Raw genomic sequence first — 27,727 nt, 5'->3', positions numbered from 1 at the left:
ATGGAGAAATGTTTTAAATCCAGATTGAAGAACTGAGATATTCCCACATCTTCTAAATGTTTCATTGCGGTCTGGATTCTCCAGGTAACTTTATTATCAATAAAGACCCAATCAGCTGACTAACTCCCATTTTTAAACATTTATTGTTTAAATCCTCGTCTCAAATGTTTTGCACAGCTGCTCTTTGCTAAGTGGAGTCTGGCTCCGTGTTTTGTCAAACAAATGAACTGGCAGTAAAGATTGTCTCCAACACGTCAACCTGTTCGCTCTTCATCTGAAGTCCTAAATGAAGAGACGTTAGTCAGACGGTAAACGTCTCTGCAGCGCGGCAGATGGTTGTGACCAGCTGGGAGTGGGTTCTGCTGACACCATCGATCACACTCATTTATTTAAGACTTGTTTATTTGTAACTTTAATAAACACTGTCTACATTTTTCATTAAAAAGCAAAATTCTGGATGATAAATCAAGACTTCCTTCTCTCTGAATATCGCTCCACTAATCAGCAAAATAACAGAGTTTAGAAATAAAGCAGCCATTTTGGGAAAAGACTTTTCTTTACTAATATCGTTCCAGTTGAGACGGCCATGAAGGCTGAGCTTCATCAGCCTTTAATTTATAAATAATAATCATTTTATAAAGATTTTAACATGTTTAAAAAGAAATTTTTTTTTTTTAGATACAGAAGATCGGGCCAGAACCTTTATATTCACTTGTTTCTGGCGCGCCTGTAAAACTGACGCACGTTTGATCGTTTCTCTCGGCTCAATGAGTTTAATTTCTGCTTCCACTGATCTGATTGGACGCTGTAAAAAACTAATGTTGTGGTCAAGTTGTGCTAACAGGAGCTAGCCTGTCAGTGAAGCTATGCTAGCCTAAAATAGCATCTCAATGCTAAACATGTAGCATTAACGCACCCGTCCACTAACCTTAATAACAGATTAAAAACAATAAATATCTTTGTTATTGAGCTCAAATATTTATTTATTCAATAATTTAGCAGCAAAAATAGTTTTTGAATCGAAACTGTTGTTTACTTTGTCATCATAGTTTACAGTTGAAATGTGATTAAGTTGAATTTAAATATTTCTCGATGCTGAAATGTGGAAGTTGATTTCCTGTGCAGAGTTTGTGTCGGCTGTTGGCTTCTCTTTCCGGTGGACGCTGCTGTACTCAGGCTGGCTGAACGTTAATTGGACAGAAAACTGGATGAAGTTTCTCTCCTGATTAGGCGACTAATTGATTCCCTGATTAATCAGGCCGCCTCAGAAGAAGAGCAGAAATCCTTCCAGGCTTATCGTCCTGCCCTGGAAATCATTTTTCAGCTTCACTGATGACTTTTCTCATCCCTCCCTTCTGCAGGCGCACACCACTTGTTTGGCTCTAATTTATTCATATGACTTTGTATTAATTGTTCATTCAAAAAAGCTAATTGAGTTGCCTCTTAAAATACTTCAGCTGCACAGCAGATTGATCGAATAGTCCTGTACTGCAAAGGTGATTAAATATTTTAATTTGCCCGCCTGTTGCTGTGAATTCAATCATCTCATTTATATAACACTTTGCCCTGAACTTCACTTCTAATCAGCTTTTTATGGAACAAATTCATCAGCTGACGCGTCAGGAAGCTCAGGCCAACTTTATTCTCTAAACTTCAGCAGCTGGAGTTTTAGTTTTAACGGCCTGTAAAACATCTGCACACTGAAAAGAAGAAATCACTTTATTATTGCGACATTAGCCTCGCATGAAGATTCCTTACTAATTAAAAGTTATAAACTTGGATGAGAAAACAGCTGAAATATTCGGCATTGATGGCAACTGACAGTTTGCAATAGTTGAGAACAATGTTTACTCAGATTGCCTGAGGTGAGTTAAAATATAATTTAATGCTTCTAACTTCACATAAGTCATTATTTCAACTGGATAATATAAGTGAAAATATAAAAATGTTGCTTTTTTAATAAGTGAGGACAGTTTTCAGTTCAATTTTAATTACAGTAAAAAGTTAAAACAACTCAAATGAAGATTAAAGAACTTAAAATAATCTTTGTCTCTCGTTAAATCAACTTGATAAAATTTGATTTCTGACTAAAAACCAAGATAATTACCTAATAGACTTAAGTTAAGCCATGCTCTGTTTTACAGTGCTGACCTGGTCTGAGGGGCCAAAGCAAAACATAGAACTTTTATTTTATTTTTTTTTTATTTTAAACAGATTTTTAATAATTACATCAGTGACATTTTTTGGTGTTTTTTCTAAAAACTCTGTTTTCTGCTGTTTCTTATTGTCACTGTTTCTTCTCTAAATGCACAGATTAAACTCTGGAGTTTATGGAAATTCATTCACAGTAGAAAAAAGCTCAAATTTCTTAAAAATAATCGTTTTCCATGCGAGGTGGTTCATTTTTCCAGCCGTTTGTCACGTCGAGGCTTCGTGTTTTGTTCTGATCGGATCTGCAGGTTTTCTGACTCGGTTTGTGGTTTCAGCTGGAGTACACGGCCCGGCTGGACTTCCTGTGGCGCGTTCAGGCCAAGGAGGAGATCAACGAGATGAAGGAGCTGCGGGAACACAACGAGAACATGCTGAGGAACATCCTGCCCAGCCACGTGGCCCGCCACTTCCTGGAGAAGGACCGCGACAACGAGGTCCGACAGAAACAGACACAAACAGAAACAAAAAGACACAAAAAGAAACAAAAAGACACAAACAGAAACAAACAGAAACAAAAAGACACAAACAGAAACAAAAAGACACAAACAGAAACAAACAGAAACAAACAGAAACAAAAAGACACAAACAGAAACAAAAAGACACAAACAGAAACAAACAGAAACAAAAAGACACAAACAGAAACAAACAGAAACAAACAGAAACAAAAAGACACAAACAGAAACAAAAAGACAAAAACAGAAACAAACAGAAACAAAAAGACACAAACAGAAACAAAAAGACACAAACAGACACAAACAAAAAGACAGAAAAAGAAACAGACAGAAACAGAAACAAAAAGACAGAAAAAGAAACAGACAGAAACAAAAAGACAGACACAGAAACAGATGGAAACAGAAACAGACAGAAACAGAAACAGACAGAAACAAAAAGACACAAACAGACAGAAACAGACAGAAACAGAAACAGACGGAAACAGAAAGACACAAACGGAAACAGAAACAGACGGAAACAAAAAGACACAAACAGAAACAGACGGAAACAGAAACAGACAGAAACAGAAACAGACGGAAACAGAAACAGACAGAAACAGAAACAGACGGAAACAGAAACAGACAGAAACAGAAACAGACGGAAACAGACAGAAACAGACGGAAACAGAAACAAAAAGACAGAAACAGACAGAAACAGAAACAGACGGAAACAGAAACAGACAGAAACAGAAACAGACAGAAACAGAAACAGACAGAAACAGAAACAGACGGAAACAGAAACAGACAGAAACAGACGGAAACAGAAACAAAAAGACAGAAACAGACAGAAACAGAAACAGACGGAAACAGAAACAGACAGAAACAGAAACAGACAGAAACAGACGGAAACAGAAACAAAAAGACAGAAACAGACAGAAACAGAAACAGACAGAAACAGAAACAGACGGAAACAGAAACAGACGGAAACAGAAACAGACAGAAACAGAAACAGACAGAAACAGAAACAGACGGACACACTGGATGAATGAAACATCAAACCTGATTCAGCCAGAAACATTCAGTCACATCCCGTCTCTGTCCTCTGCTAGGCTGGATTTCACTCCAAGAAGGATTAAAAAAACTATTTATGCCTTTTAAATCTTTTAAAAGTAACAGCTACCTCATTACAAAGAGCAGAGAAATATGAATATTAATATCCGTCACAAACACTTCCAGCCTGAGTAAGTTTAGTCCTCCATTTTCTCCAAACAAAACGTGTCAAACGTTTTTGTTTAAAGATATTAATAAATATTTCCAGAGGTCACCAAAGGTCAACCAGCCGATCCACAAACAGAACGTTTTATCAGTCAGCTGTTTGTGCCACGTTTGTGCTGCAAACATTTAATCTGTGCCGTCACAATTTTACAATTTCAAATAGAAGGTTTAGCAGCACAGTTGATGTTTAGTTGATTTTGTAAATGTGAGGGAGAATCTGGAAACATTTATTTATAATAATTACAATAACAGCAGCACAAACTGAATTTATTGCTGCACAAACTGACAGCAGTTTGGTTTAGTTTGAAGCGTTCCTCTCTGCTCTCATCCTCTTTTCTCTCTTTAATCTCCTGTTGCAGCTCATTATTTGGAGTTTTGCTCTGAAAGTTTCACAGCAGCATCTGAATCAGGTTGAGTCTGGACTTTGACTGGGCCGTTCCAACATGTGGTCATTTTCCTGTAGATCTGCTGCTGGGTTTGGTGTGAAGCGTTTCAGCTGAAATGTTTTCAGCTGCTGAGGAGAGACGAAGCCCTCAGGCCTTTTTTCTGTCCTGAACTTTGATTTTTAATCTGATCGTCTGTAGATTTTAAATCGGAGCTCCAGGTTTTATTTGTGTCGTTGCTCCTGACTTTCATAATTTGCTGGAATATTTTCTGTTGAGATGATTTTCAGTTTCTGACTCTTCCCAGATTGATGAGCAGAAACTGTTGGTTCTGTAAGGTTATTAACCTTCAGAGCTGCTGATCAGGAAATCAATGTGATTGATCGTTAATCGGGCTGGTAGTTTTCCTCTCCGTTCCTCTGGAAGCAGCAGGTCGAACCTGGTTTAATTATAATCTCACAGCTGAATCAGGTGTTTCTCTACATCTGAGGCCAGATTTGGATTATTTAGACTGAAAGGTTTATTTTACAGATTTTTCCTGTTTTAATCCAAACATGAAGCTGAAGCAGCTGAACTGAATCCGGGTCACATCCCGTCCCGTTTTCCCGAGGTGCCGACTCGCTCGCCTCGTTGCTCCTGAACGAATCCCGGCGTTCGGATCGCCTCCTTCCTGCCAGCTCTCTGGATTGGCTGAGCTTTGGGTTTTCAGCCTGATTTGTTTTTGATTTGATGTTAATGACATGATGCCAATCAGCAGCAGGTTGGATCCATTCAGGTCCAGTTGGATCTCGGTGACTAGATTATATAAAACCTTTCTGTCACTTGTTAGTTGCTGATTGAAGCTATTGATTATCAATGTTGTTTTCTCTTTAAAAATCATAAACCCAGGAGGCCCTGATAAAACATAACACAGTTCTTAAGTCACTTTATTTCTTATTTAACTGCAAATTAACTTTTTTTGTTTTGCTGAATAAATGTCCTTAAGGGTTCTATATTTATGTTTCTGTGCAAATCATGACCTTATCATGTAAATTTGTTTAATTTTGCAGAATTTTGCCTGAAGTTGCCTCATTGCTGCCCACTGTGGGTTGAACGGTGGAACTGCAGGTGGTGCAGCTCGGTTGTCTGTCAGATACTCGCCGCTACTGCAGAGCAACTGATGTTTTCAGATGATTAAAGTCTAAAATAACAGAACAAAGTAACTACTTTTGTTGCATTTCTGAAAATAAAAGTTGATAGAAAGTCAGAAAAGTAAAAACTAAATGTAGCAACAAAGTGATAAAGTCTGTAACAGAGCATCTTTCATCCTGACCAAACCCGCTCCGCTCAGGCACACGCTTGGCCACGAATCACCAGCTCACACATAAACCTGTGGATCTGCTCACCACTACTGGGCCTTTAACTGGGCCTTTAACTGGGACCTTAACTGGGCCTTTAACTGGGCCTTTAACTGGGCCTTTAACTGGGACCTTAACTGGGCCTTTAACTGGGACCTTAACTGGAGCTGTGTGTTGGAGAACGAGCAGCAGACACTCAGGATCGGTTTGGAGTGAAACAAAACTAAACTTTCTGTGACCAAACCACCAAAATCATGTTTATCTGAGTCATAAATGCTGTAAAAACGTTTCAGCTGAGCTGGAGAGATTAAAGTTTTGTCTCACTTCCAGTCAACAACGTTGTTACAGATGATTTTATGTAAAATTATTCCTCAACGTGGGTTTCTTGTGGTTTTTACCAGGGATGCAGGTAATTATGGGAAGTGCTTTGTGATTCTAATGACCAACAAATCTACAGCTACAATATTTAATTCTGGAACAAAGCTAAAAAAACAAACTGTTGTTAATAGGACTTGTGAGGATAATTAAACTACGGCATCTCATTTGAATAGTTTCCCTTTAATGAGCTGCCAGCTGAGATGAATATTAGTGGGAAACGTCTCCATCAGCAGAGGGAGGATGGAGACGCTTTTCTTCACCTCCAACCAGGAAACCAGATGATCTGCAGACCCAGTTGATCTGCAGACCCAGTTGATCTGCAGACCCAGTTGATCTGCAGACCCAGTTGATCTGCAGACCCAGTTGCCTGGTTCTGTTGGATGATAACCTGTGCAGAGGGATTTGTGGCAGGTGAATCGTTGTGGTCAGGTAAGTTCAGGTAGCAGAGGCGACCTCGCCTCCCTCCGCTCCTCGGTATGAAGGATGGCATTGCAGCGTTTGGCTCCTCATCAGTCGCTGCAGCATCAATCAGACTGTTTATTGTTCTGTGATTCAGGCTCTGCTGCAGCAGAACGCCTTGAAGACGTCTGGAGTTTCAGCTTCTCTTCTCCTGATTAAGGACATTTCAGTTTGGCTAAACGCTGATTGCACAGACGTTTCATTGTTACAGGCTGTAGCAACAAGGTAAAGCAGCTTAATCTGAGTCAGATCTGGATTATTACTCGACTTTCTGTGACTCTGACTTATTTATTCTTTTCTTCCAAGCAGAGAAACTTCCTGGGAACTTTTAACGCGTCCTAAAAATCCTTATTAACGTCTTTCAGAGTTGTTCTTTGGATTTCTTCAGAGGTTTTACCTGAAGTTTTATTTTTGTTGCTGTTGTCATGGAGACGTTTTGCAGAGAGATTGCTATTTATGGTTAGCAATGCTAACTGTCTGTATTACTAACATGAATCTCTGAACAGATAAGTTTTTCCCTCTTCATGTCATTTTGTTATTATTTCAAACTAATTAACTTTGTTTTCAGAAACTGCTTTCTAACACACACAGTGTGACGTCACCTCTGCTCCGAAATAGAAACAATGGCAGCTCACAGCAGGAAAACCTAGGAAATATTGTGAACAATGTTTATTTATATTTCCTTAAGAGACATAAAAATGACAAAAACATTTATTGGCAGGTTATAGATTTGATGTTGATCATAAATTTCTGCTGGTCGGATCAATGGAACCATTTATTTTCAGCCAGGATCCAACCCACAAATTGTTCTTTTGTGACATTTAGTGTGTGTTGATATGCTAGGGTTAGGGTTAGGGTTAGGGTTAGGGTTAGTGGTGAAAACAAGACTGAGTGGCATTTGTACCCATGAAACTAAAATGCATAACTTTTATCTCTAAAGTCGGAATAAACAGCAGAGCATAAAAGCGACTCTGTAAATATTTGGTGTCTGGTTTTCCTCCGTCTCTCCCTCCACCTCTGATGCTTTCCACCAAATATGCGAAGCCCAGAGAGTTAAACGTGTTAAAGAGGCGTCAGCAGCAGGACTGAACCCCGACTGAACCTTAAAACGCTGCCTGACGTTCTGCGCAGCAACGCAGCAGAAGACCAAGAAATTCAATTAGTTCAACTTTAACCAAGTTTTCCTTTTGAAGTTTGGACGTTTGTCTGAGCTCATTAGCCGGAATAAAGCCGCTGAGGAAGCTCCATTCAGGTCAGAGGCCCATTTTCACAACTGTGTAATTTCATTAAGAGTGGGAGCAGCCTGCGGACAGACGGAGCGTCTCCTGAATTATTAACTTGAAATGTTGAACTGTGGCTGGATGTTAATGTTTATCACCCCATTATTACAATACTACCATAAGGCCATGATGAATTACTGAATGTGACATTTGGGATGTAAGGATGTGCTGCTTCATGTCTGCAGACCTGCTGCTCTGCGCTTGGTACGAGCTAACATTGCCCCCTAGTGGAGGAAAGGATGCACCGCACTGTGTGGTTTATTAATCAGTGGTTTTGAGGAGGATGCTCTGCTTGATCAGAGCAAATTATTTTATTCATGTGAGGATATAATGAAGCTCATCTGGTTTTTACTGGGTTTTAAAATGATTTACATCTCATTATAAGTGTGCAACAAAACCACACTGTCATTATTTCTGGAGTACAAATGAAAACAAAATGGAAAATGTGTGACCACTGCTTTCATTATGAATCACAGCAACGGCCGGGTGAAAACTTATCAGCAATGACTCTAGTTTGGTAATTGTTGCTGCACATCAACCTGGGAAGGGTTACCTGAGTTTCACTGAGCGGACGGATTATCCACAGGTGGAAAAAGATTTAGGGAAGCTGCTAATGTTCCCAGATCTGCATCTTCAAGGTTAAAACAGGAAAATTCGCAAAGGAGTGAACATGTTTGGATTATTTGAGAGGTTTGAATACAGCAGCACAAATCATGAAGTTGGATCTGAATGAACCAGTGGATTTCTGGAGTAAAGAGACCAACATAGAGACATTCTTCTGTCATTCTGAACACCAGTTTGGAGAAAACACAACACATCATAGTAAAGGTCAAGCACTGTGCCTCGACCTTACAGTAATCCAAACATTTCTGCATAACTACATGTTATAACTCCTCATGGTGGCGGCAGGACCGCAGCATGTTGAAGTTTATAAAAGTTTTTATGCTTCAGGCCTTTTGTGCTTTTCTGAAAACCAGTTAATGCGCTGAAGGGGAGAAACAAACGGATAAATTCATCCTGTGGTTGATTTGTGCCTTACCAGAGGCATCAAACTCCAAACTCTCCAGTTTGGAGAGGAAAGCTCCATTTTTCTGAGATGTTTTCTCCGTGATAGTTTGTAACCTCTGCTTCCAGTTTTCTTCAGCCGTCCGCAGCGTCAACATGTGGTGAATTCATGCTCTGTATCCTGGTTGATTCGTTTTCTTTTTGTGCCATTTTAAAAGTTCACATGATGACTACATGGAGACATAGTGAGGCTGTGTAAGTCAATACCAGGACAATGATCCTAAGCACACAAAGTCCAGACCTCAAACTGACTGAAATGTTGAGACCTTAAGAAAAACTTTCATACTTTCGTGCACTGCTTATATTTATTAATCTGTTCTCAACCGGTGATCCGTTCTCAGTGGTTCTGAAGGTTAACGTCTTGTACCCGCCGTGTTTCAACGTCCTCGTCGTGTCGCTGTCTCCTCAGGAGCTGTACTCCCAGTCCTACGACTCGGTGGGCGTGATGTTCGCCTCCATCCCCGGCTTCGCCGACTTTTACTCCCAGACTGAGATGAACAACCAGGGAGTCGAGTGTCTGCGGCTGCTCAACGAAATCATCGCCGACTTCGACGAGGTGAGGCGCTGGAAGTTCAAACCGTCTGTTGGGCTTAATGAAACTTTCTAAGACGTAAACACCGTCACTCATTCAGGATAAAAAATAAAACATCCATCCTATTTTAGAAAATACTTGAATATCCATTAATTTCTCTGCAGAAACGACAGATTCTGTTTGCAGGGAATCAAAAACTCATTATTGCAGGTGGCAAAGAACCACCACAGGGATCCACTGCTTCCTGTTCTACATCCACTCTGAAGATGCAAAAGTTTAGCAAAACTTTAAAAACAAGTTTTAGATGTATAACCTTTCTCTCCTGATCATGTTGAATTTAAATGTTTACTCATCTGCAGTTTGCCCAGCGGCTGTCCTGAGGTGCAGCGTGTCGGTGTTGGACATTTGTCTCAGTTTAAAGCAGAGGTATCAAACTCCAGTCCTCAAGGCCCGCTGTCCAGAAAACCTTTAGATGAGCCTCTGCTGCACCACCTGAACAGAATAATTAGGCCTTTAAGGCTCTGGAGACCTGATCTACACCAGGAGGTAATTAAGACGTTTCATTCCAGTGTTTTGTTCCTGTGGCTCATCTAAAAACTGCAGAACTGCGACTGGAGGCCTGGAGTTTGACACCTGTGGTTTAAAGGGTCTCTGGTGGTTCTGATGGATCTGGCTTCACAGGAAAAATGCTACTTCAGGATAAATGTTGCTCTCATTGTTTCTCTTCCCGTCTATGTGACGGATGAGAATCTGAGGAGGAAATACTGCAGAGGAATCAATACAGGAAAGATTTTTCACAGACTGGAAATGACTGGAAGAGGGAAGTTTTCTTCTAGTTGGGAAATAAATCCCTGCCTGAAGTAAAGAATCTGATGGACAGATCAGTTCTTTAGCCATGCAGCTGCTGCTTTAGTCGGTCATGTTTAAGAAACGGTTCAGGCAACAGAACCGTCTGGTTTTGTCTCTGAGGCCTGGAGCCGTAGATGAGAGCAGGTACTCAGTCAGACGTGTTTTTGTGTCTCAGATTGTTTTAAAGCTAAGTGGACGCTGTTTTTGTTGCAGCTGCTCGGTGAAGACCGTTTCCAGGACATCGAGAAGATCAAGACGATCGGCAGCACCTACATGGCCGTCTCTGGTCTGTCGCCTGAAAAACAGGTGAAGGTCAAAACTTACCAGCCGTTTGGATTAAAATGCTCTAATTATTCGCAGCGCTGTCATTATTTCTACTCATTCTGGTTTAATCAGCTAAATGTTTTAATCCAGTAAAGTTACCTGTCAGGTTGTTTCTCCAACATAAAACCCTGAATCCTATTTTAGAAACTTGAAGGCCTTTAAGTAAACAGGAAGTCAGAGTGAAAGATCCTGTTCTGGAGGATTTGTAACTTTTTTGAAACAACAAGCTGGAGCTTTCAGCCGTTTTCTGTGATTCCACAGCAATGTGAAGATAAATGGGGTCACCTGTGTGCGCTGGCCGACTTCGCCATCGCCCTGAACGAGAGCATCCAGGAGATCAACAAGCACTCCTTCAACAACTTCGAGCTGCGGATCGGTGAGAAGATCTGGTTCTGATTATGGGTGGAAGTTATGGATTAATGAGTTACTCTAACGTTGATTGATCTTATCGATTGACTATAGATTAATTATAAGGAGGCCATTAAAAAAAAAAAGAAGTTCTTTTATATCAAAAAGAGCGTCTTTCCATAACATAAAGGGGTATATTATTCATAATACACTGAATTAAAAACATTAACATTATTGTGTGCTAATAATTAGGCATTAAATACTGACTGAATAATAATGTCATTTTCTCTGATTGTTAAACTTCATCAGTACCTTTTGGTTTTGGAGTTAAAGTTTCTCCGTCCTGCAGAATCAAAGATGGCGGTGAAGCTCAGAAGTTTGTTGAGTTTTTATATTTCAAATCAGAACCGCATAAAATGCATTTAGCCTCTCACACCGGACTTTGTTTGGACCGTTTATCTTCTCCTTTCTGGGATATCTCCGCCATCTTTGTCTCTGATTCCACGTAAGGGTGGCGCCCTCTGCTGGGTGGCGGACAAACTACAACTCTAAATCGGACAATATTAGTTAATCAATTGAAACAAATTTTAATCTAATAAATCGCTAAAAGACAATTAAGTTGATTGTTTGCATCTCTAAACCTAATATAGTATAATATATCTGTTATCTGTAACATGAATTTACTCTAAATTAAAGGAATCTGCTCAGCAGAGTTTCATGTTTCATGTTAGCATTTGTGTTGAGTGCAGAGTAAACTTTAAGAAAAGTGGAAAATCTTCCTTTAAAATCTAAATTAATTGACTATTTGCTTTAATAACCTGTAAATGGATTTCCATAGGGTTTGATTTCACAACTGAAGGAATGAAACTTGTTAATTATTTTAAATGTTGGTGTTTTTAAAACCAGATTCCACAGTGAGTTGTTTCTCTCTCAGGAATGGCTCACGGCTCGGTGGTGGCGGGCGTGATCGGCGCCAAGAAACCGCAGTACGACATCTGGGGGAAGACGGTGAACCTGGCCAGCCGGATGGACAGTACCGGCGTGAGCGGCAAGATCCAGGTTCCCGAGGAAACCTTCCTCATCCTGAAGGAGCGAGGCTTCGCCTTCGAGTACCGCGGCGAGATCTACGTTAAGGGCATCAGCGAGCAGGAGGGCAAAATCCGAACTCACTTCCTGCTGGGCCGGGTGCAGCCCAACCCGCTCATCCTGCAGCCGCGCAAAATCACGGGCCAGTACTCTCTGGCGGCCGTGGTGCTGGGCCTGGTGCAGTCGCTCAACCGGCAGAAGCAGAAGCAGATTCTCAACGAGAACAACAACTCGGGCATCATGAAAGGCCACCACCACTACAATCGCAGGACGTTGTTGGCGCCCGGTGGGGCCGAGGTGGGCGGCGGCCATCACGCCGAAGCCCCGGATAAGACGGATCTGTCCTGAGGCGCCCGCAGAGTTTTGGCTCCACGCTGATTCCGTACAGGCAGAACTTCTCCGAAGGCACAGATCCCGTCTGTGGTGGAGTTAAACCTTGGTGGGTGAAGCGTCCGATCATCGGTCTTTAACTCTGACCGATGTTTGGAAACAGTAAAGCGCTAATTGTACGTTAAACTTTGGCTGATTTAGGGCTTTTCAGAGTCATGAGGAGAAAAGAAAGTTTCCATCAGAGTCGAATGAACATGATCAGGTAATCTGATCATATCCTTTCATTTAATGATCACCATGAGCAGAAATGCATCTAGAAAACAGCAACTCTGGCAGTTTGTTGATTCTGTGAGTTGATGTTATGCCGGGTTGTTGATGCCCGTCAGTCTGGGAAGAGTTATGATGTCTGAACTCTGAGTCTATTGTTCTTCAGAGGCAGCAACTGGTTAATTCCTGGTTCACACATCCAGATTTTAACATTTTCAAAACCCGACAGACAAAACATGACAGTAAAATATCTACTGTATTACAGGTTTGGTCGTACAGTTCATCCAGCAACAGACAACATTCAGATGGGAAATTTCTGAAAACCTCTCCGTATCCAACGTGAGTTCAGAGTAAACAAACATGGCCGACTAGGAAGAAGCAACGGCGACAGATTATGGATTATATTTAGCAGAGAATAAAACCTCTCTGACGTCCGCCGGACCTTCTGGTGCATCATGGCAGATATTTTATCTTCGGTGTTTCCGTCGCCTCGCTCTCTGATTGGCTGCCCGCCACATTCAGCAGGCTGTGAACTCGTTTGACCTCTGGGAACGCCACGCGCTGCGATATCGGGCCCTGACGATCCAACATGTTAAATATCAACGATTTTAGATCAGAGCGGACCGGATCAGTCTGAACACACGGCAGGATTATCGCTTAATTATGATAAACATTCAGTGAACTAAGTTTGAGTAAGGTTTAAAAATATTTAGTCTTTTGTCCTAAAGTGGCAACATTTGGTAAAACATCATCATTTCACCACAAACGCCTCATACCAACCGTCCAGCAGGTGGAGCTGGTGGAGGACTGCTGGTGGCCTGGTCAGCCATTAAATGAACTTTGACCTCCTGTACGTACCAATGTAACAGGAGAATTAAAGGTCAGGTCGGTTTGACCCAAACTGGGTCATCAGCAGGGAAATGAGCCGACTGTTCACAGCAAGTTCACTAAAAATTAAACTTATCGATCTGCCGTAACGGCCTAGTCAAAGTCCAGGACCTTACAAAACAAATGTGTGCATGAGCTGCAGCTGCTGCAGTCAGACAGTTAAAGTCCTCTGAAGGTTGTTGCTGCTGAACTTGTTCTTTTTTACAACAAACTGTTGGAGATTTTCTTTCTCCTCACGACTTTATTTCATGTTTTCAGTTGAAAATGAATGTAAATCATGTTTAATTTTATTAAAGTATTTCTGATGCAAACGGCGGTTTGGACATCCAGGAGAAGAGACTTTTATTTTGAAGTTTTTATCATGAATGTCTAAAACTGAACGTTCCTCCGCTGTGTTCACGTTCTCTACAAGCTCCGCCCACTTCGGTTTAATCCAGCCAATGAGGTTTGATCTTCGTCCTGAGCAGCTCTGCTTTCTGTGAATGTTTGTAGAACTGAAACTCAACGGATGTGTTACTGGGAGGACTGGGAGGACTGGACGTGGCGCCGCGCCTCCGTCCTCCAGGCTGATTATCCGGGACTCTCCCCAACGTTCCTGCTGTCCTTCCCATTTTTATCTCACCTGCGTCGGACCCGTTCACACCTGACCCCTGCCCTTTGACCTTTGCCCGGTGTGTCGATGTTTCTTTTTTGTATTTCTTTTATATAAGGAACACAATAAAAAGGGGTCTAATTTTTTATAGAAGCAACACGTCTGCTGGTTTTCTTCACTTCTTTCATTCAAACCGCAGCAGATAAATAGAGAAAATAAACTTTGATTCATCTGAAGGAAATAAGGTGAGAAAAACGAAGAGTTTCCAACTTTATTTTACAAAAATAAAAGTTTTGCAAGCAGCAACATTTAAAGACTATAATCAGTGTTCAGATCATTAAAATGCTTTAATTATTCCTGCAGCGCTATAATTATTATTTTGGTTTTAAACGTGTCCAACAGTTTAAAACAAATTGTGTTAATGTCGCCTATCAAGCTGTTTCTCCAACATAAAACTTTCATTTTAGAAACTTGAGGACCAAAAAGTAAACAGGAAGTTTAAACGGGAAAGATTTTCCTCTGAAGGAAATTTTAGTTTTTTGAAACAAGTTAAAACTTTTATGTTATTACTCTGGACAAATCAAATAAACTTTATTCACTTTTAACGGTGATTCTGTCCAGGTTTGAACTTTTCCTGCTCTTTGAAGAAAATCACCGGGTTAGTTTAGCTTCCTGCTAAAACTTTTTAATGTGACTGTTGTAAATCAGGTGCGGCCTGTAGTTTGTACATCCATCCACTAGGGGGCAGCAGATATCCAGTCAGGCTAACGCGTCGCCTGGTTTCCAGAAAACGTTCATGTTGCTGAAGAATCTGAGGCTTTAAGCTCTTATTTCACCGCGTTTACACGAATAATAATGTGAAAACAGATGGAAAGTTATTTTATTTTATTCTTTTTTACAAATCAATGGTTTCTACTTCCTTTTCTTGAGACCGGTAACAGAAACATCAGTGACGAGTAAATCAGGAAATCAAAGCATCTGAGTGTCGCAGCAGAGACAAACACAAAGCTTCTTCCAGGAGGAATTGATTCTTCCTCTCTTTCCTCCCCTCTGTATGGATTTTCTGTTAGACAAGAAGGAGGAGGAGGAAACAGCAGGAAAGGCAGATGTGGAGGATGGGGTTGCCATGGTGACGCCGGCCTGTTGAGCCTGCAGTGTTTGTGTCTTTACTACTGGCTTTATAAATGCTGGAATGGAGGGGAAAAAAACGCTGTTGGATCTGTGCAGCAGCATCAGAACCTGACGCCGAGCGGCACCAACAACCGACCCGGCAGGGATCCGGTAGGGATCTGGTAGGGATCCAGGATCTGTCCAGAGCTTCATTACAATGTGAAGGAACCATAGAAGAAACACAAAGACGTTGAATGCAGCTGGAAAATGGATGAAGTTTTTTTTTTAAAAACTCTGCATGAAAGAGCTGAATATGAGAAAAAAATAACTGAGACGAGTCAAAACAAACAAACAAACATAAAAATATTAGAATCAGGCAACAACACATAAAGATCCTGCAGTCAGAGATTCAGAAAACACATAAAAAAATACAAAGATCCTCAGAGAGACGTCAACAAACACAAAACTGAAAGGAAAATATGTGGCAATATAAATATTCAAATTATTTTTCAGTCTCTACATTTATTATTTTGTGGCCTTTCTAAGCAATCTTTACATTTGATTGTTTTTCATCTTATTTTCTGTGTAAACATCAGAAAACTTCAGAAGGTTTTTACTCAGAGTGAAAATCAGACCCTCAGTAACAGATGGTTTGTTTTCTGCATCATGTGGGTTCATTTTTATCTCTTCATATTTATGGGGCTAACTTCATGTTTTGCACTTGTTTAAAATAAAATATAAATATGTTAAGAATGAATTAAACAATATAGTTAAATATTTCTGTAAAAAAACTCAAATATTTAACAGAAAATGCATCACATCAGTTTGTCTTGAATCTTAAATTATCTATATAAAGAAACTTCAGCCACTTTTATTCTGTTATATAAACATTCAGACAAACTATTACAGGCATCAAAACCTGGAGAAAAAATCTAAAATGATGATAAACATGGAGAAACGTTGGATAAACCATTTTAGTCTTAAAGCATCAGTTGAGCTTTAAAAACCACCGTCTCTCATATCGGACGATCAGAAATGTTTTGTCCGCAGTTTGAAGTTCCCACAGTGAGTGGAAAATCTCTGCTGTGGATCCTCCACCTCAGATACTTTGCAGAGTGGAAATCCTCCCATTAAATCCTCCCAGCCGTTGTTCTCTGTTTGACAAATGACCTCCTGCTGGCAGCTGCGAGGAGCAAAGCGCTGGCCTCAAACATCCTCCGGTCAGCCGACCTGCAGGTTTTCTGCCCGGTTCCTGGAACAGATCGGCTCCCTCTGTGTGGTTTCATTTACTTTACAAATCAAACTTTAAATCTGAAACAACTGCAAACTTAAACCAAAATAAATCAATAAAACAGCCTCAGTGCAAATGGAGCAGCCATTACATTTCCTGTCAGGCCCCATCTGTCTTTCACACAACAGATTTTTTTATTAGCTGCTTTCAGTTTGGCTGCAGCGACTTCCCAGATCTTCTTCATCTGAGATGAACTGAGATCCACAGCAGAAGCATCTCTAAACGTCAGAAAGCAGATCATAGGATAGCAACAGAGACTGATTTAATGGGAAAGAAAAACGGTTTTGGAACAGATTTCACTGTCCAGCAGGAAATCACAGCGAGAGGACGGAGTCAGAGAAGAATATCCCAATTTCAAAGATTGAATTTTACCCATTTGTAAAGCAGGAATTCAGATGTTGAGGCACAAATGGGACCAACAACGAATCTTTACAATGTCAAGCTCGATGGCTAAAGGCAGTAAACTGTAAATTGTCCTGTCCTTCATTAGAAAAAACTAAAACATGAAGTTACTTTAGAAATGCTTTTGTAATAGATTGAAGTCAATGAAATGATGACATGTTGGTTTTGGTGGAGAAAAACTGTGAATCTGCCATGCAGGTTCTTTTTTTTGGCTGTTTTCCCTCCTGACATTTCTCACTGCCCTGAGTCACCAACCTGTTCCCCTCCTGGCCTGTGGGGGCGCTGCACCAAGAATCACCGAAGGAAATCACACAAAAACCTCTGAAGACTCTGAGAGCAACTTCCTTCTTCACCGAATGGAAACAAGATGGAGGCGTCAGATTTTAGCTGTTGTGTTTATCAAAGATGGACTTTAATGAAATTTGGCCAAAACATCCAGAGATTGAATCTCTAGTTTGTCCGTTTATCTCTTTGTTTTGGGTTTTTGTTCATCTCTGGTCGGTTGGAGACGCTGAACATTTTCCCTCCATTACCTGTGCAGGTAAAACATTAACAACGTGACTTTAGCTTTTCTATAAATCACCCAACATAGTTTAAATTATGGACTTCAGATTAAATTACAAAACGAGACTAAAAATGCAACAAGCCAGGAAATATTTTTCTGTTTGACAAATTACACCAAAGTTTAAATAAAGACAAACATTTACTTTCCCGTCACGAATCATAAGTTTCTAGAAACTAAATAATTCAGTCTGACGGGTTGAAACCCAGAAGAGGGAAAACAGTGGAAGTTGGTTCAGGACCGCCATCATGACAGGAAGTTAATTAACAGCAGCAGGGGGCCAAATCTTTACCTCTGGCGCTCATTCGTTACGCAAAACGTTTTCTAAGACGGAAAAAAATGATTTGTTTACTTTGAAGCTGCATTTTGACTCCAGCTGTACGCTTTGCATCGCTCTGGGTTTTCCCAGAGATCAATGCCATTTCTGCTTTTCTTCAAAGTTAGCAGCAAATCTAATTTTATCTTCAGTTATCGTTGGCATTTATGAGATGAAGCACAAAGATTATCCACTTCCTGAACTCGGTCTGCATGTTTTTATGCTGCATTATTTACCTCCACAGGACGGATTTTACCTGGATCAGCATCCACATGCCTGGAGGTGAGCAAACGAGCAACTTTGATTTATTTAGCACCTTTCTCAGAAGAGCTTCATAGGAAAAACATTTAATATAATAATGTTCACAGCAGCCCAGGTAGAAGTAGCTGTTTCTATGACTAATGACAGATATTCTGCTAATGTCATAAACAGTTTAACAGTTGTAATGTTTCCATTAGATAAGTTAAGATCACATGTGAATACCGTTTGTTCACATGATAAGTCATTAAACATCATCCTCTACCACTTCCTGTCATCTTCTTTGTCGTTTCCACCTGTAGAAACATTCGGTTGCTGATCATGAAATTTCCAATCCAGTTTTGCTAAACACACCAATTTCAATGCTGCCAGAAAACAGCTCATCCTATCTCCAAAACATTTAGTCAAAAAACATTTTTTCTTAGTTGCTGTGTTTCCATTAAGTGACTTTATTTGTATAATTCCAGTTTGTGCATTTCTATGACCAATGGAAACGCAGCTACTGAGGCCAAAGTGTTTGTTTAAATTAAATGGCTTTTTAAAATCAGTAGAATCCAACGATCAACAGCAGATTGGATTTTCTTGGCAGGATTTGTCTCTGAATGTCAAACTGAGATGTAAAAGTTAAAGCGATATTCTACAGAGTGAAGAGATTTGAAGACGAGGTTCAGTTTGGCTGCAGTTATGTTTCAGCTGAAGGTCGTTTTGTTTAGACATGAACAACAAGAAGATCTTAAGAAGCTGTTTGGTTTGTTTTTCTGAAAACTTCATCAAAAATAACTGCCAGATTTTTTATGTTATGTTTTTATGTCTAAAACCTGAGGAATACCACTAGGCAAAAGTTTTCCTTACTGTTAGGAATATTATTATGCAATGTAAGCCATCAGTTTATGTGTGAAAGACAGAGAGTCAAAGAGCTGAATGTGGACCTGAGACATTTTAAAGGAGCAATAAAATAAAAAACAGGCAGAAAGAGACGACATGATGAACTGCTGAGTAAATGTACAGCAGAAACAAACCAGCCCAGTACGGAGCCCTGGTGGACGCCACGGCGAGGCCGGGTCTGATGACGGCCAAACGTTACATCTGGAGGAAATAAGAGGAAGACAGAAATTAATTTCTGAATGGACGTAAACATACGAACAGTGTTTGAGAGCGGAAATCAGAAACGACGTACGAACAAGATGGTTTCTGAACCTGACCCGGTTCTGCCAGGAACATTTAATCAGATTATTGTGAGACTCTTATGGAAGAAAACTGAAGATATTTGACAGAAGTCCTAAAACTTAAAACGTAATTTGACCAAATTTCAAGGAAACATGTAAACTTTGAAGTTTCAATAAATAATCTAAAAATGTCTCCCGTTATTCTGACATTTAACAAGTAGAAACATTTTTATTTTTTAATTGAGTGTCTGTATCTGTCTGGTTCCAGCCGTATTTAAACACACGTGGCATGAAGGTCCTGCGGTGTTTATTGTTGGCCGGAGGACGCGCCGTCTCTGTCCTCTGCTGCAGGACGTCCCTCCGCCCGCTGAGCTGCTGCCGTTCCCGCTGCCGCCTCGTTTCAGGAAAAGGTCAGAGATGCTTTTAAATGAACTTCACGTTGTTAATTCAGCTCCTCTTGTCACGTCTGTCGGCCGCCGCCGCCGCCGCCGCCACAGGCTGTTGCTGTTTGTTTCTGATGCTGCGGGTCGGCTCCGAAACGCACAAACCTCCGGCCGCCGGCGGCGCCACAGCTGAGCTCATGTTGTCTTCTGCTGTCCGGATCACAGCCAAGGAGAAACCGAGTCACTGCTACAGCAGCAGCCGCTCTCCTGGCCGCGTCCCGCTGTCATGGTTACCAACCGGTCCCATCCAGAGCCGGGCATGCTGGGAAACTCAAAACCATCAGATCAGAGCCGCTCCTCTGCATCAGCTGGTCAGACTCACAGGGTCAAACCAACCAAACATGAAGTAGACGTCACATTCACCATGGCAACCGTCTCCTTCCCGCCGGTGATGCCGCTGAGTCGACCACAACGGGTCGACCGCCATCTGGGCCGGCAGGGCGAGGACACACACACACACACACACACACACACACACACACACACAGCGCTGCACAAACACACACTGCCTTAAACACACACACCTAAAAACACACACAGAGAAACACACACACCTAAAAACACACACTGAGAAACACACACACCTAAAAACACACACAGAGAAACACACACACCTAAAAACACACACTGAGAAACACACACACCTAAAAACACACACAGAGAAACACACACCTGTACACTGAGAGAAACAGCATAAAATCAGACATTGTAGAGAGAAACTGTAGAATATTTCCACCAAATATTATGAGTATTTTGAATTATTGAATTTTTTAGAAACCAGAACATTTTCAAGATTTTTCAAAATTTCTGAGTTTTTCTTGCAAATTTTTGACTTTTCAAGCCCAAAAATTTATAGTTTTTTCTGAGATTAATCTCAAAATAAAAAACTTTTTATTGTATTTTTTTTTCTTTTTACACTCAGAACCTTCCAAGTTTTTTTTTAGAAAATTTCTGATTTACCTCCAAAGTTGTGAGTTTCTTTCTCACTAATTTTTGATTTTTGGAGCTTAGAAATGTTTCCGAGATTAATTTAAAAATTTCAGATGTTTTTTTTCACAAATTTTTGTCTGTTTCAGAAATGTCCTAGTGCTTTTGTAGAAACTTTCAGAGTTTTTGGCAGAAATGTCCTCCTGTTTTATTTTTTAAGCCCCCGCTGTTTAAAACCCGTTCAGCTGATTGGATCCAGAATAAAACTGAAGTGACGCCTGACTGAACTCGTTCTGTTACTGTTTGCAAACACGGCTTCCTCCCTCCGTCCTCCTCTTGACCTTTGGGGTCAAACCTTTCATTTCGGAGCAGAGCTTGTTGTGACATCCTGTTGCTCACGCAGCAAATAAACCCTTCAGAAATCACATCAGATCAGATAGAAACATTCTGGTTTCATTCCTGCAGCTCCTGTTGCAGAACAGCTGTGATGTAATCAATTTACTCAGATTACAGCTGTTATAATGTTTATAGAGAAACTAAGCCTCAGGTTTGTTTTACAGATAAATTGTCTAAATTGGTCCTTAAAGTGTTTTATTTATGTTACTGTTGAAATAATTAACTGTTAGCTGTTGTGACTCTGGGTTCATATTAAGTAATCGTGTGAAGAAATCTCCTGTGTAATAATCTGTGCATCATAAACTCTGTGGTAATTGGTTCTGATTGAATGTCCATTAATTACAATGTTGAATTCAGGCGTCTAGTTATTTATTTTAATTAACCAATGGCTGTTCACAGTGGCGGCTAACTAAAAAGCTAGCAGCGCTAATCATAAACATTAGTTCTGCACCAGCATGGTGTTTAGCAAAAGCTAATGCTAACGTGGTAAATTCAGCCATTTTATTCCCACCATATATCAATAACAGAACATTTGTTAGAGCATAGCGCCATCACCAGGACCAGTGTTGTTACTGCACACCCAGCAGGTACGGCCTCCCTTCAGGATTGATTCTCTGGACAAAACCTTCACTCAGTTTCAGTTTTCAAAATAAGAGCATGAATATAAATGTATAACTACTTTAAGATCCACAACAGTCAATAACAAAAACTCCAACTGACGTCAAACTTTAGTCCAGATTTTAAATAAAAATTAATTCATAAGTTTGCTAAATGTTTTCAAAGCTAGCTAAAGCGCTGAAGCTCAGCTGTTAGCATATTAGCCGTTGAAGCCGTCAGATTAAGATCACGTCGTTTTAGAGCCTGATGACCTGAAGAAACGAAGGATTATAAAAGTTAAAATCTGAAAGCTTCACTGTCCATCCTTATCTGTGTAGCATCATTAGCCTCCTGGTTCTGGTTCTGGTTCTGGTTCTGGTTCAGGCTGCAGTGACTCCAGGACATGAATACTAAAACGGTTTTCTTTTTGTTTTTCTTATCAGAATTAAATTCAGTGGTTGTTTGAATTTAACTCTTTAATGACAATTTTACACATTTTGGTATTTTTATATATTTTGTGTTGAGTTTTGTTTCTAATTGTTCAGGGACACAGAAGGTGGTGTGTGTTGGTTCAGTGTGTGTGTGTGTTGGTTCAGTGTGTGTGTGTTGGTTAGTGTGTGTGTGTTGGTTCAGTGTGTGTGTGTGTTGGTTCAGTGTGTGTGTGTGTGTGTGTTGGTTCAGTGTGTGTGTGTTGGTTCAGTGTGTGTGTGTGTTGTTTCAGTGTGTGTGTGTTGGTTCAGTGTGTGTGTGTGTGTTGGTTCAGTGTGTGTGTGTTGGTTCAGTGTGTGTGTGTTGGTTCAGTGTGTGTGTGTTGGTTCAGTGTGTGTGTGTGTGTGTGTGTGTGTGTGTGTGTGTTGGTTCAGTGTGTGTGTGTTGGTTCAGTGTGTGTGTGTGTTGTTTCAGTGTGTGTGTGTTGGTTCAGTGTGTGTGTGTGTGTTGGTTCAGTGTGTGTGTGTTGGTTCAGTGTGTGTGTGTTGGTTCAGTGTGTGTGTGTTGGTTCAGTGTGTGTGTGTGTGTGTGTGTGTGTGTGTTGGTTCAGTGTGTGTGTGTTGGTTCAGTGTGTGTGTGTGTTGTTTCAGTGTGTGTGTGTTGGTTCAGTGTGTGTGTGTGTGTTGGTTCAGTGTGTGTGTGTGTTGGTTCAGTGTGTGTGTGTTGGTTCAGTGTGTGTGTGTGTTGTTTCAGTGTGTGTGTGTTGGTTCAGTGTGTGTGTGTGTGTTGGTTCAGTGTGTGTGTGTTGGTTCAGTGTGTGTGTGTTGGTTCAGTGTGTGTGTGTGTTGGTTCTGTGTGTGTGTGTGTGTTGGTTCAGTGTGTGTGTGTTGGTTCAGTGTGTGTGTGTTGGTTCAGTGTGTGTGTGTTGGTTCAGTGTGTGTGTGTTGGTTCAGTGTGTCGCGGACACAGACAGTAGCATCCCGTCTCTCCGCCCCTGAAGGCTGAGCGCCCTACATTCAGCCATCAACTCTCTGTTACATAAAGCCGGCGCTGCCACACACGCTGTTGCTAGGCAACAAGCCCCGGAGCCCCATCATGGAGTCTCGCTGGGCCGCGGCTGTACCTGAAAGACTTCAAATGGGTCAGCGAGGACAAAAGAAGCGAGACAAACCGCAGAGGAAGAAGAAAAAAGAAACCCGGAGCGAAGAGTCGCCGGAGCCGGTCTGAGCTCAGCGCCGGCGGTCCGAACGGCGGCGGCAAGAGAACCAGGCAGAGCCGGGCTATTAAAGGAGACTCAAACATTCAAGTGCAGCATCACTGCAGCAAAACGAGATGCACAAACTGAATGATGAGCTTCTGATTCAGAAAGCTTTCAGTTTAAAATCCAACAGTTGAGACTGCAGAAAGATTTACTGCCACATGAACAAACATTTTCTGTTAAAATAAAAATGTTTAAAGGCTGAGTGTGCAGGTTCTGAACAGAACCGACTCGTTCATGATTTAATTGAATTTTGCACAAAGTTCTGAATTAAATGACTTCATGTTTTGCTGACAAAATGAGAAAAATGATGAAGTCCAGATAACAAGTGCAGAATCTCTGAGTTCACATCAATATTTAGCATTAGAGGCCAAAACTAATTATTCTGGTTATGAGACTCAACAGGAAGTCCTGCAGTGAGATCAGGTTTCATCTTCCTGTTCTGGTGCATCACAATCACATGAGTGAACATGATGAGACAAATAGGAGCTGAAAACTTTTAAAGTCAAAGTTTGATTAATATAATCTGTTCCCATTATATGAAATTTCACAAAAGCAGTGAAATAAATAGCAACATGACTGAGGCAGGATGTAACCCTGTATGAATGTTAGATATCAACTAGATATGGCAAGACATAAATAAAATAGTGAGCAGCTGAATAGGGCAAGACAGAAGTAGCAATAATGAAACCAAAACCTGATCAGAACATCAACACTGAAGAATGTTAGCGTGTTAGCATGTTAGCGTGTTAGCATGTTAGCGTGTTAGCATGTTAGCGTGTTAGCATGTTCTTCCCAGAAACATGTGAAATGTCTTCAGAAAGACCCGAAACATTTCAGTTTGATTCATTTCTTATTCTAAACTGATCTGTTGTTTTTCTCTGGTTGCAACAACGTCTGACTAGTTGATAAAAGCAGCAACTGGTTGCAAATTGTTGCACTCAAAACTGTAACTTTTTACGGCAACAAATGATTTATTTGTTACTTGAAACGGTTTCAGTTGTTGTTGATTATAACTTGTTGCTATAAATAACAGCTTATTGATAACAATATTGACTTGTTTTATTACATATTTACTTCATTATATGTTCTGAAAAGTAACGTTACATTTTAGAAATAAGCTTAACTGATTAGTTGTTGTCTGTTGCTTGAAATGTATCACAAATTGGAAGTAAAGTTTGTTTTTTGTTTCTGTTGTTGGTTGAAATTCGCTAGAAGTGACAAGTTAAAAGTTTGTACTTGTTTGAGATAAATTTATATGTTTTATAGCAAAACTCCTTCTAACAGAAAGAGACTCAGAAATCTGGACGTTATGGACGGACGGTCCAGGCTTTGGCCAAGATTAAGATGAGCTGATTCAGATTAATAAAGGTTTTTATGAATGAATTAAGATGATCAGTTTTGCTCCAGGCTGCTGGTCCTCTGGATGTTTTTGGACTTTAAGGCCGAGGTTTGTTCCAGAAACAAGATGGAGGCTGTGCTTTATTTTAATCAGTTTGTGTGAACAGCGCTGCGATCAGAATATTACCTCTGCAAGCGTCTGACAGCAGATTTTTCACTCATTTGACTATTTTTACTTTCTTTGTTCCGTCGTTTCTTTGGATCGGAAGTTTTTCTCCTCCAACTTGCAGGGAGACAAAAACAGAGCAACATCCTCACTAATTTTACACTAAAAATAAATTCCTCTTAAGATTTTCTGACAGCAGCCTGGCGTCCCGGAGGTCGAGCTGAAGAGCTGAAAATAGTTTTGCTGTTTTTCGTGTCGCCTGAGTCTTAAACCTCTTTAGGAGACGCAGGGGGACGAGCGCTGTCTGTCCGTCCCAGGAGACGAAGTCGAGGGAGACTCGGCGAATCTGGGACAGTCGATGGCGTTCTGGTTGACTGACGACGGCAATCTGCAGCAATCTGCAGCAATCTGCAGCAATCACTGGGCTTCACCATCGCAGTTAAAACAAGGAGAGCTGGTGAGTAAAAAAAGGATTTTAAAAATGAATAAAGTAACAAAAAATCACGATTGAGTCCCACTAGTAGATTTATAATGTTTCTTATTAGTTAATGCAAAGAGTAAAATTAGCTCTTGTTAATTAATTAAAGCCATTTGAGCCTCATAGTGATCTAGACTCTCATTAGAGCTCAAAATATTTACTTATTATTATTGCACAAGTCAACAGGCCTGGAACTAGTTGACTAGTTGGAACCATTTTGTTCCCTGTTGTTGATCACTGGTCCCTTTAAATAACTAACTGTACATGTGAAGCTGCTCTGATGAAGGTGTTTAATGGATCTGCCTGATTGGCTGTAGAAAATATACAAATGAATTGATTATTGAAAGTCTGTGGAACCGATTTAAACAAAAGATGAATAAAGAGCCGAACCTGACAGATTTCTGAAAGTTACAAATCCTGCATCAGGTGTAAATGCAGTGAAATGATCTCCAGAGTCTGTTGATGGATTTCTGCTGATGCAGCGTTACATTCATACTGCTGGTCCTGTGAATTTGTAACTGCAGTCTGAACTGATTCTGATCGTTTTACCTCCAAAACGTGGAACTAAATCATATCTGATAGTTTTTAAAGTGTCCAAACGATCATGTTGCATTTTATCCGACTTTTATGTCACCGATGTGAGACGTGCGTCATAAAGAATCCAGACGATAAATCTGGACGTAAACGATGTCTGAGAAACATGAATCCATCCCCAGACGGCGGCGGCGGCCATCTTAACGCGCTGCTGGGTGACGTTTACGTTCTTCTTCTGCGTATGCAGGTCGCTCCGGAGTCGGAAACCGTTCACACTGAAATCTGATTACAGTTGCATTTAGTTAGTAGAATGATCAACGTAAAATAATCAGATTTCAGCAGAAATCTGATTATTCCTGCTGTGTGAGCGCAGCTGTGAAGGTTTCCTGACTTCTCAGACGAGAACCTGAACTCACCTTCAATGTGGAAATAATCAACATTCGATGCTTTAACAGTATTTTCATTTTCTGTATTTTGTCTCAACAAACAGCAAATCAAATAATTAATAAGAATCACATTTACCTTCAGGCTCGGTGGTTTTTAACTTCTTCACAGATACAAAAGATTTTAGTTGATTTTGCAGGATAAACCGATAATAAGTCTGTGTGTGTGTTGGCGTGTGTGTGTGTGTGTGTGTGGGGTGTGTGTGTGTGCGTGTGTGTGTTTGGGGGTGTGTGTGTGTTGGTGTGTGTGTGTAGGGGTGTGTGTGTGCATGTGTGTGTGTGTGTGTGCGCGCTCAGCTGTCAGCTCCATGACGACACAAGCAGCTGCTATTATTAGCTTAACTTTGATCCAGCTTTGTTCACTAATAAAACATTCTTCACCTTCATGCTTCGAGTTTTCAGCTCCTGACAAGCTGAGCAAAAAAAACATCAAACCCGTTTTCTCCTCCTCCTCCTCCGCCATCGTTCCCGTCAGCGCGCCTCAGACTCAGAAACGCCGCTGTAGTTTCTTAGCAACCGCTACACTCATGAAAAAATAATGAAGCAGAGTGAGAAGGTGCTGTAATCTGTGTGCTTCCTGCGGCGAGACTCGCTGAAAATAACCGTGATTTATTGGACTCTGAGGGGTCAGAGGTCGAGCCTCAGACGTTCCCACAGCGTCCGGCGAGCGTCCGGCGCTCTGGCCGCGATCAGACAACTGGAACTGACGGCCTGAAGTTGCTTCTGACTAATTTTAGCACAGTGAGAGCAAAGAAGAGCATCGGAGAAATTACTGGACTTATTAAGTCCAGATTTCCCAGAAGTCTCTGTTTTAAGAGACAAAAGCAGCTAAAAATACTGGGAAGTGGAGCAAACAGCGCCGAGCCTGAAACCAGTTAAAAACACGACATAATGAAGAAAAAACCACAAGAGCTGCGCCCAGTTTTCACCTAAACGAAGAGAAACAGTCTTAGAAATACAGCTGTGAATTAGGGGCTTTGTAGGAAGAAAGAGCTGCACAGTTTTAGATAAATCTTAGAAATTTTCTAGGAAAAACTTTTGAGTTTGAGTTTCAAAAATCAAAAATGTTCAACTTTGGAAAATCAGAAATTTCCAGTTTTTTTTCCTAGACATTTTCAGAGATTAATCTCAATATTTTGAATTTTTAACTTTCCAAACTCAGAAATTTTCCTCTTTTTTTCTAGATTAATAAAAAAAAAATCTGAGTGTGAAGCTGGTGGCAGCATGATGCTGCGGGGAAGCCGATCAAATGGAAGCTAATACTTTAGCTTATTAGAGGCAATTGTTGGCTGCCTGGAAACCACCGAGATGACTTCAGATGACTGTAAAACATGTAACCGCTTCTTTAGACGTCTAAAGAAGCGGTTACATGTTTTACAGTCATCTGAAGTCATCTCGGTGGTTTCAAGAAACGGACAGAAAACCAGTTTAGACTGAAGCTCAGGTTCACCTCGCTTTTTGAGTTGCTGAGTGGCCTAGTCAAAGTCACACTTAAATGTGTCCAATCTGAATTAACTTGAGCTAATTTGCGAAGAAAATGAGTAAAAATTTCAGTTTTTACAATAGAAAAAATGA

The 27,727-nt window shown here is 40.7% G+C and overlaps 1 protein-coding gene and 1 long non-coding RNA gene across 3 annotated transcripts in view; one reads left to right on the top strand and one right to left on the bottom strand.

Moving 5' to 3' along the window:
- The window catches only part of adcy8 (adenylate cyclase 8 (brain)), a 73,328-nt gene extending 59,140 nt beyond the window's left edge, over positions 1–14,188 (top strand). For both annotated transcript variants that reach the window (XM_032564390.1, XM_032564389.1), the window contains 5 exons: positions 2,487–2,645; positions 9,229–9,375; positions 10,414–10,506; positions 10,786–10,900; positions 11,807–14,188. In XM_032564390.1, the coding sequence (XP_032420281.1) occupies positions 2,487–2,645; positions 9,229–9,375; positions 10,414–10,506; positions 10,786–10,900; positions 11,807–12,306 (1,014 nt within the window). In that variant the 3' untranslated portion in view covers positions 12,307–14,188. The remainder of the gene's footprint in view (positions 1–2,486; positions 2,646–9,228; positions 9,376–10,413; positions 10,507–10,785; positions 10,901–11,806) is intronic.
- Positions 14,189–14,905: 717 nt separating this feature from the next.
- Positions 14,906–19,706, bottom strand: LOC116721090 (uncharacterized). The gene is made up of 2 exons (XR_004339506.1): positions 19,425–19,706; positions 14,906–19,060 (listed from the first exon to the last, which is right to left on the bottom strand). It is a non-coding gene; the product is annotated as an uncharacterized LOC116721090 (long non-coding RNA).
- Positions 19,707–27,727: the final 8,021 nt, after the last annotated feature.

This window comes from Xiphophorus hellerii, chromosome 6, assembly GCF_003331165.1.
Source record: "Xiphophorus hellerii strain 12219 chromosome 6, Xiphophorus_hellerii-4.1, whole genome shotgun sequence".
Classification (NCBI taxonomy): Eukaryota; Metazoa; Chordata; class Actinopteri; order Cyprinodontiformes; family Poeciliidae; genus Xiphophorus; species Xiphophorus hellerii.
The sequence above is the reverse complement of the archived record's forward strand: the minus strand, read 5'-3'. Positions and strand labels throughout refer to the sequence as shown.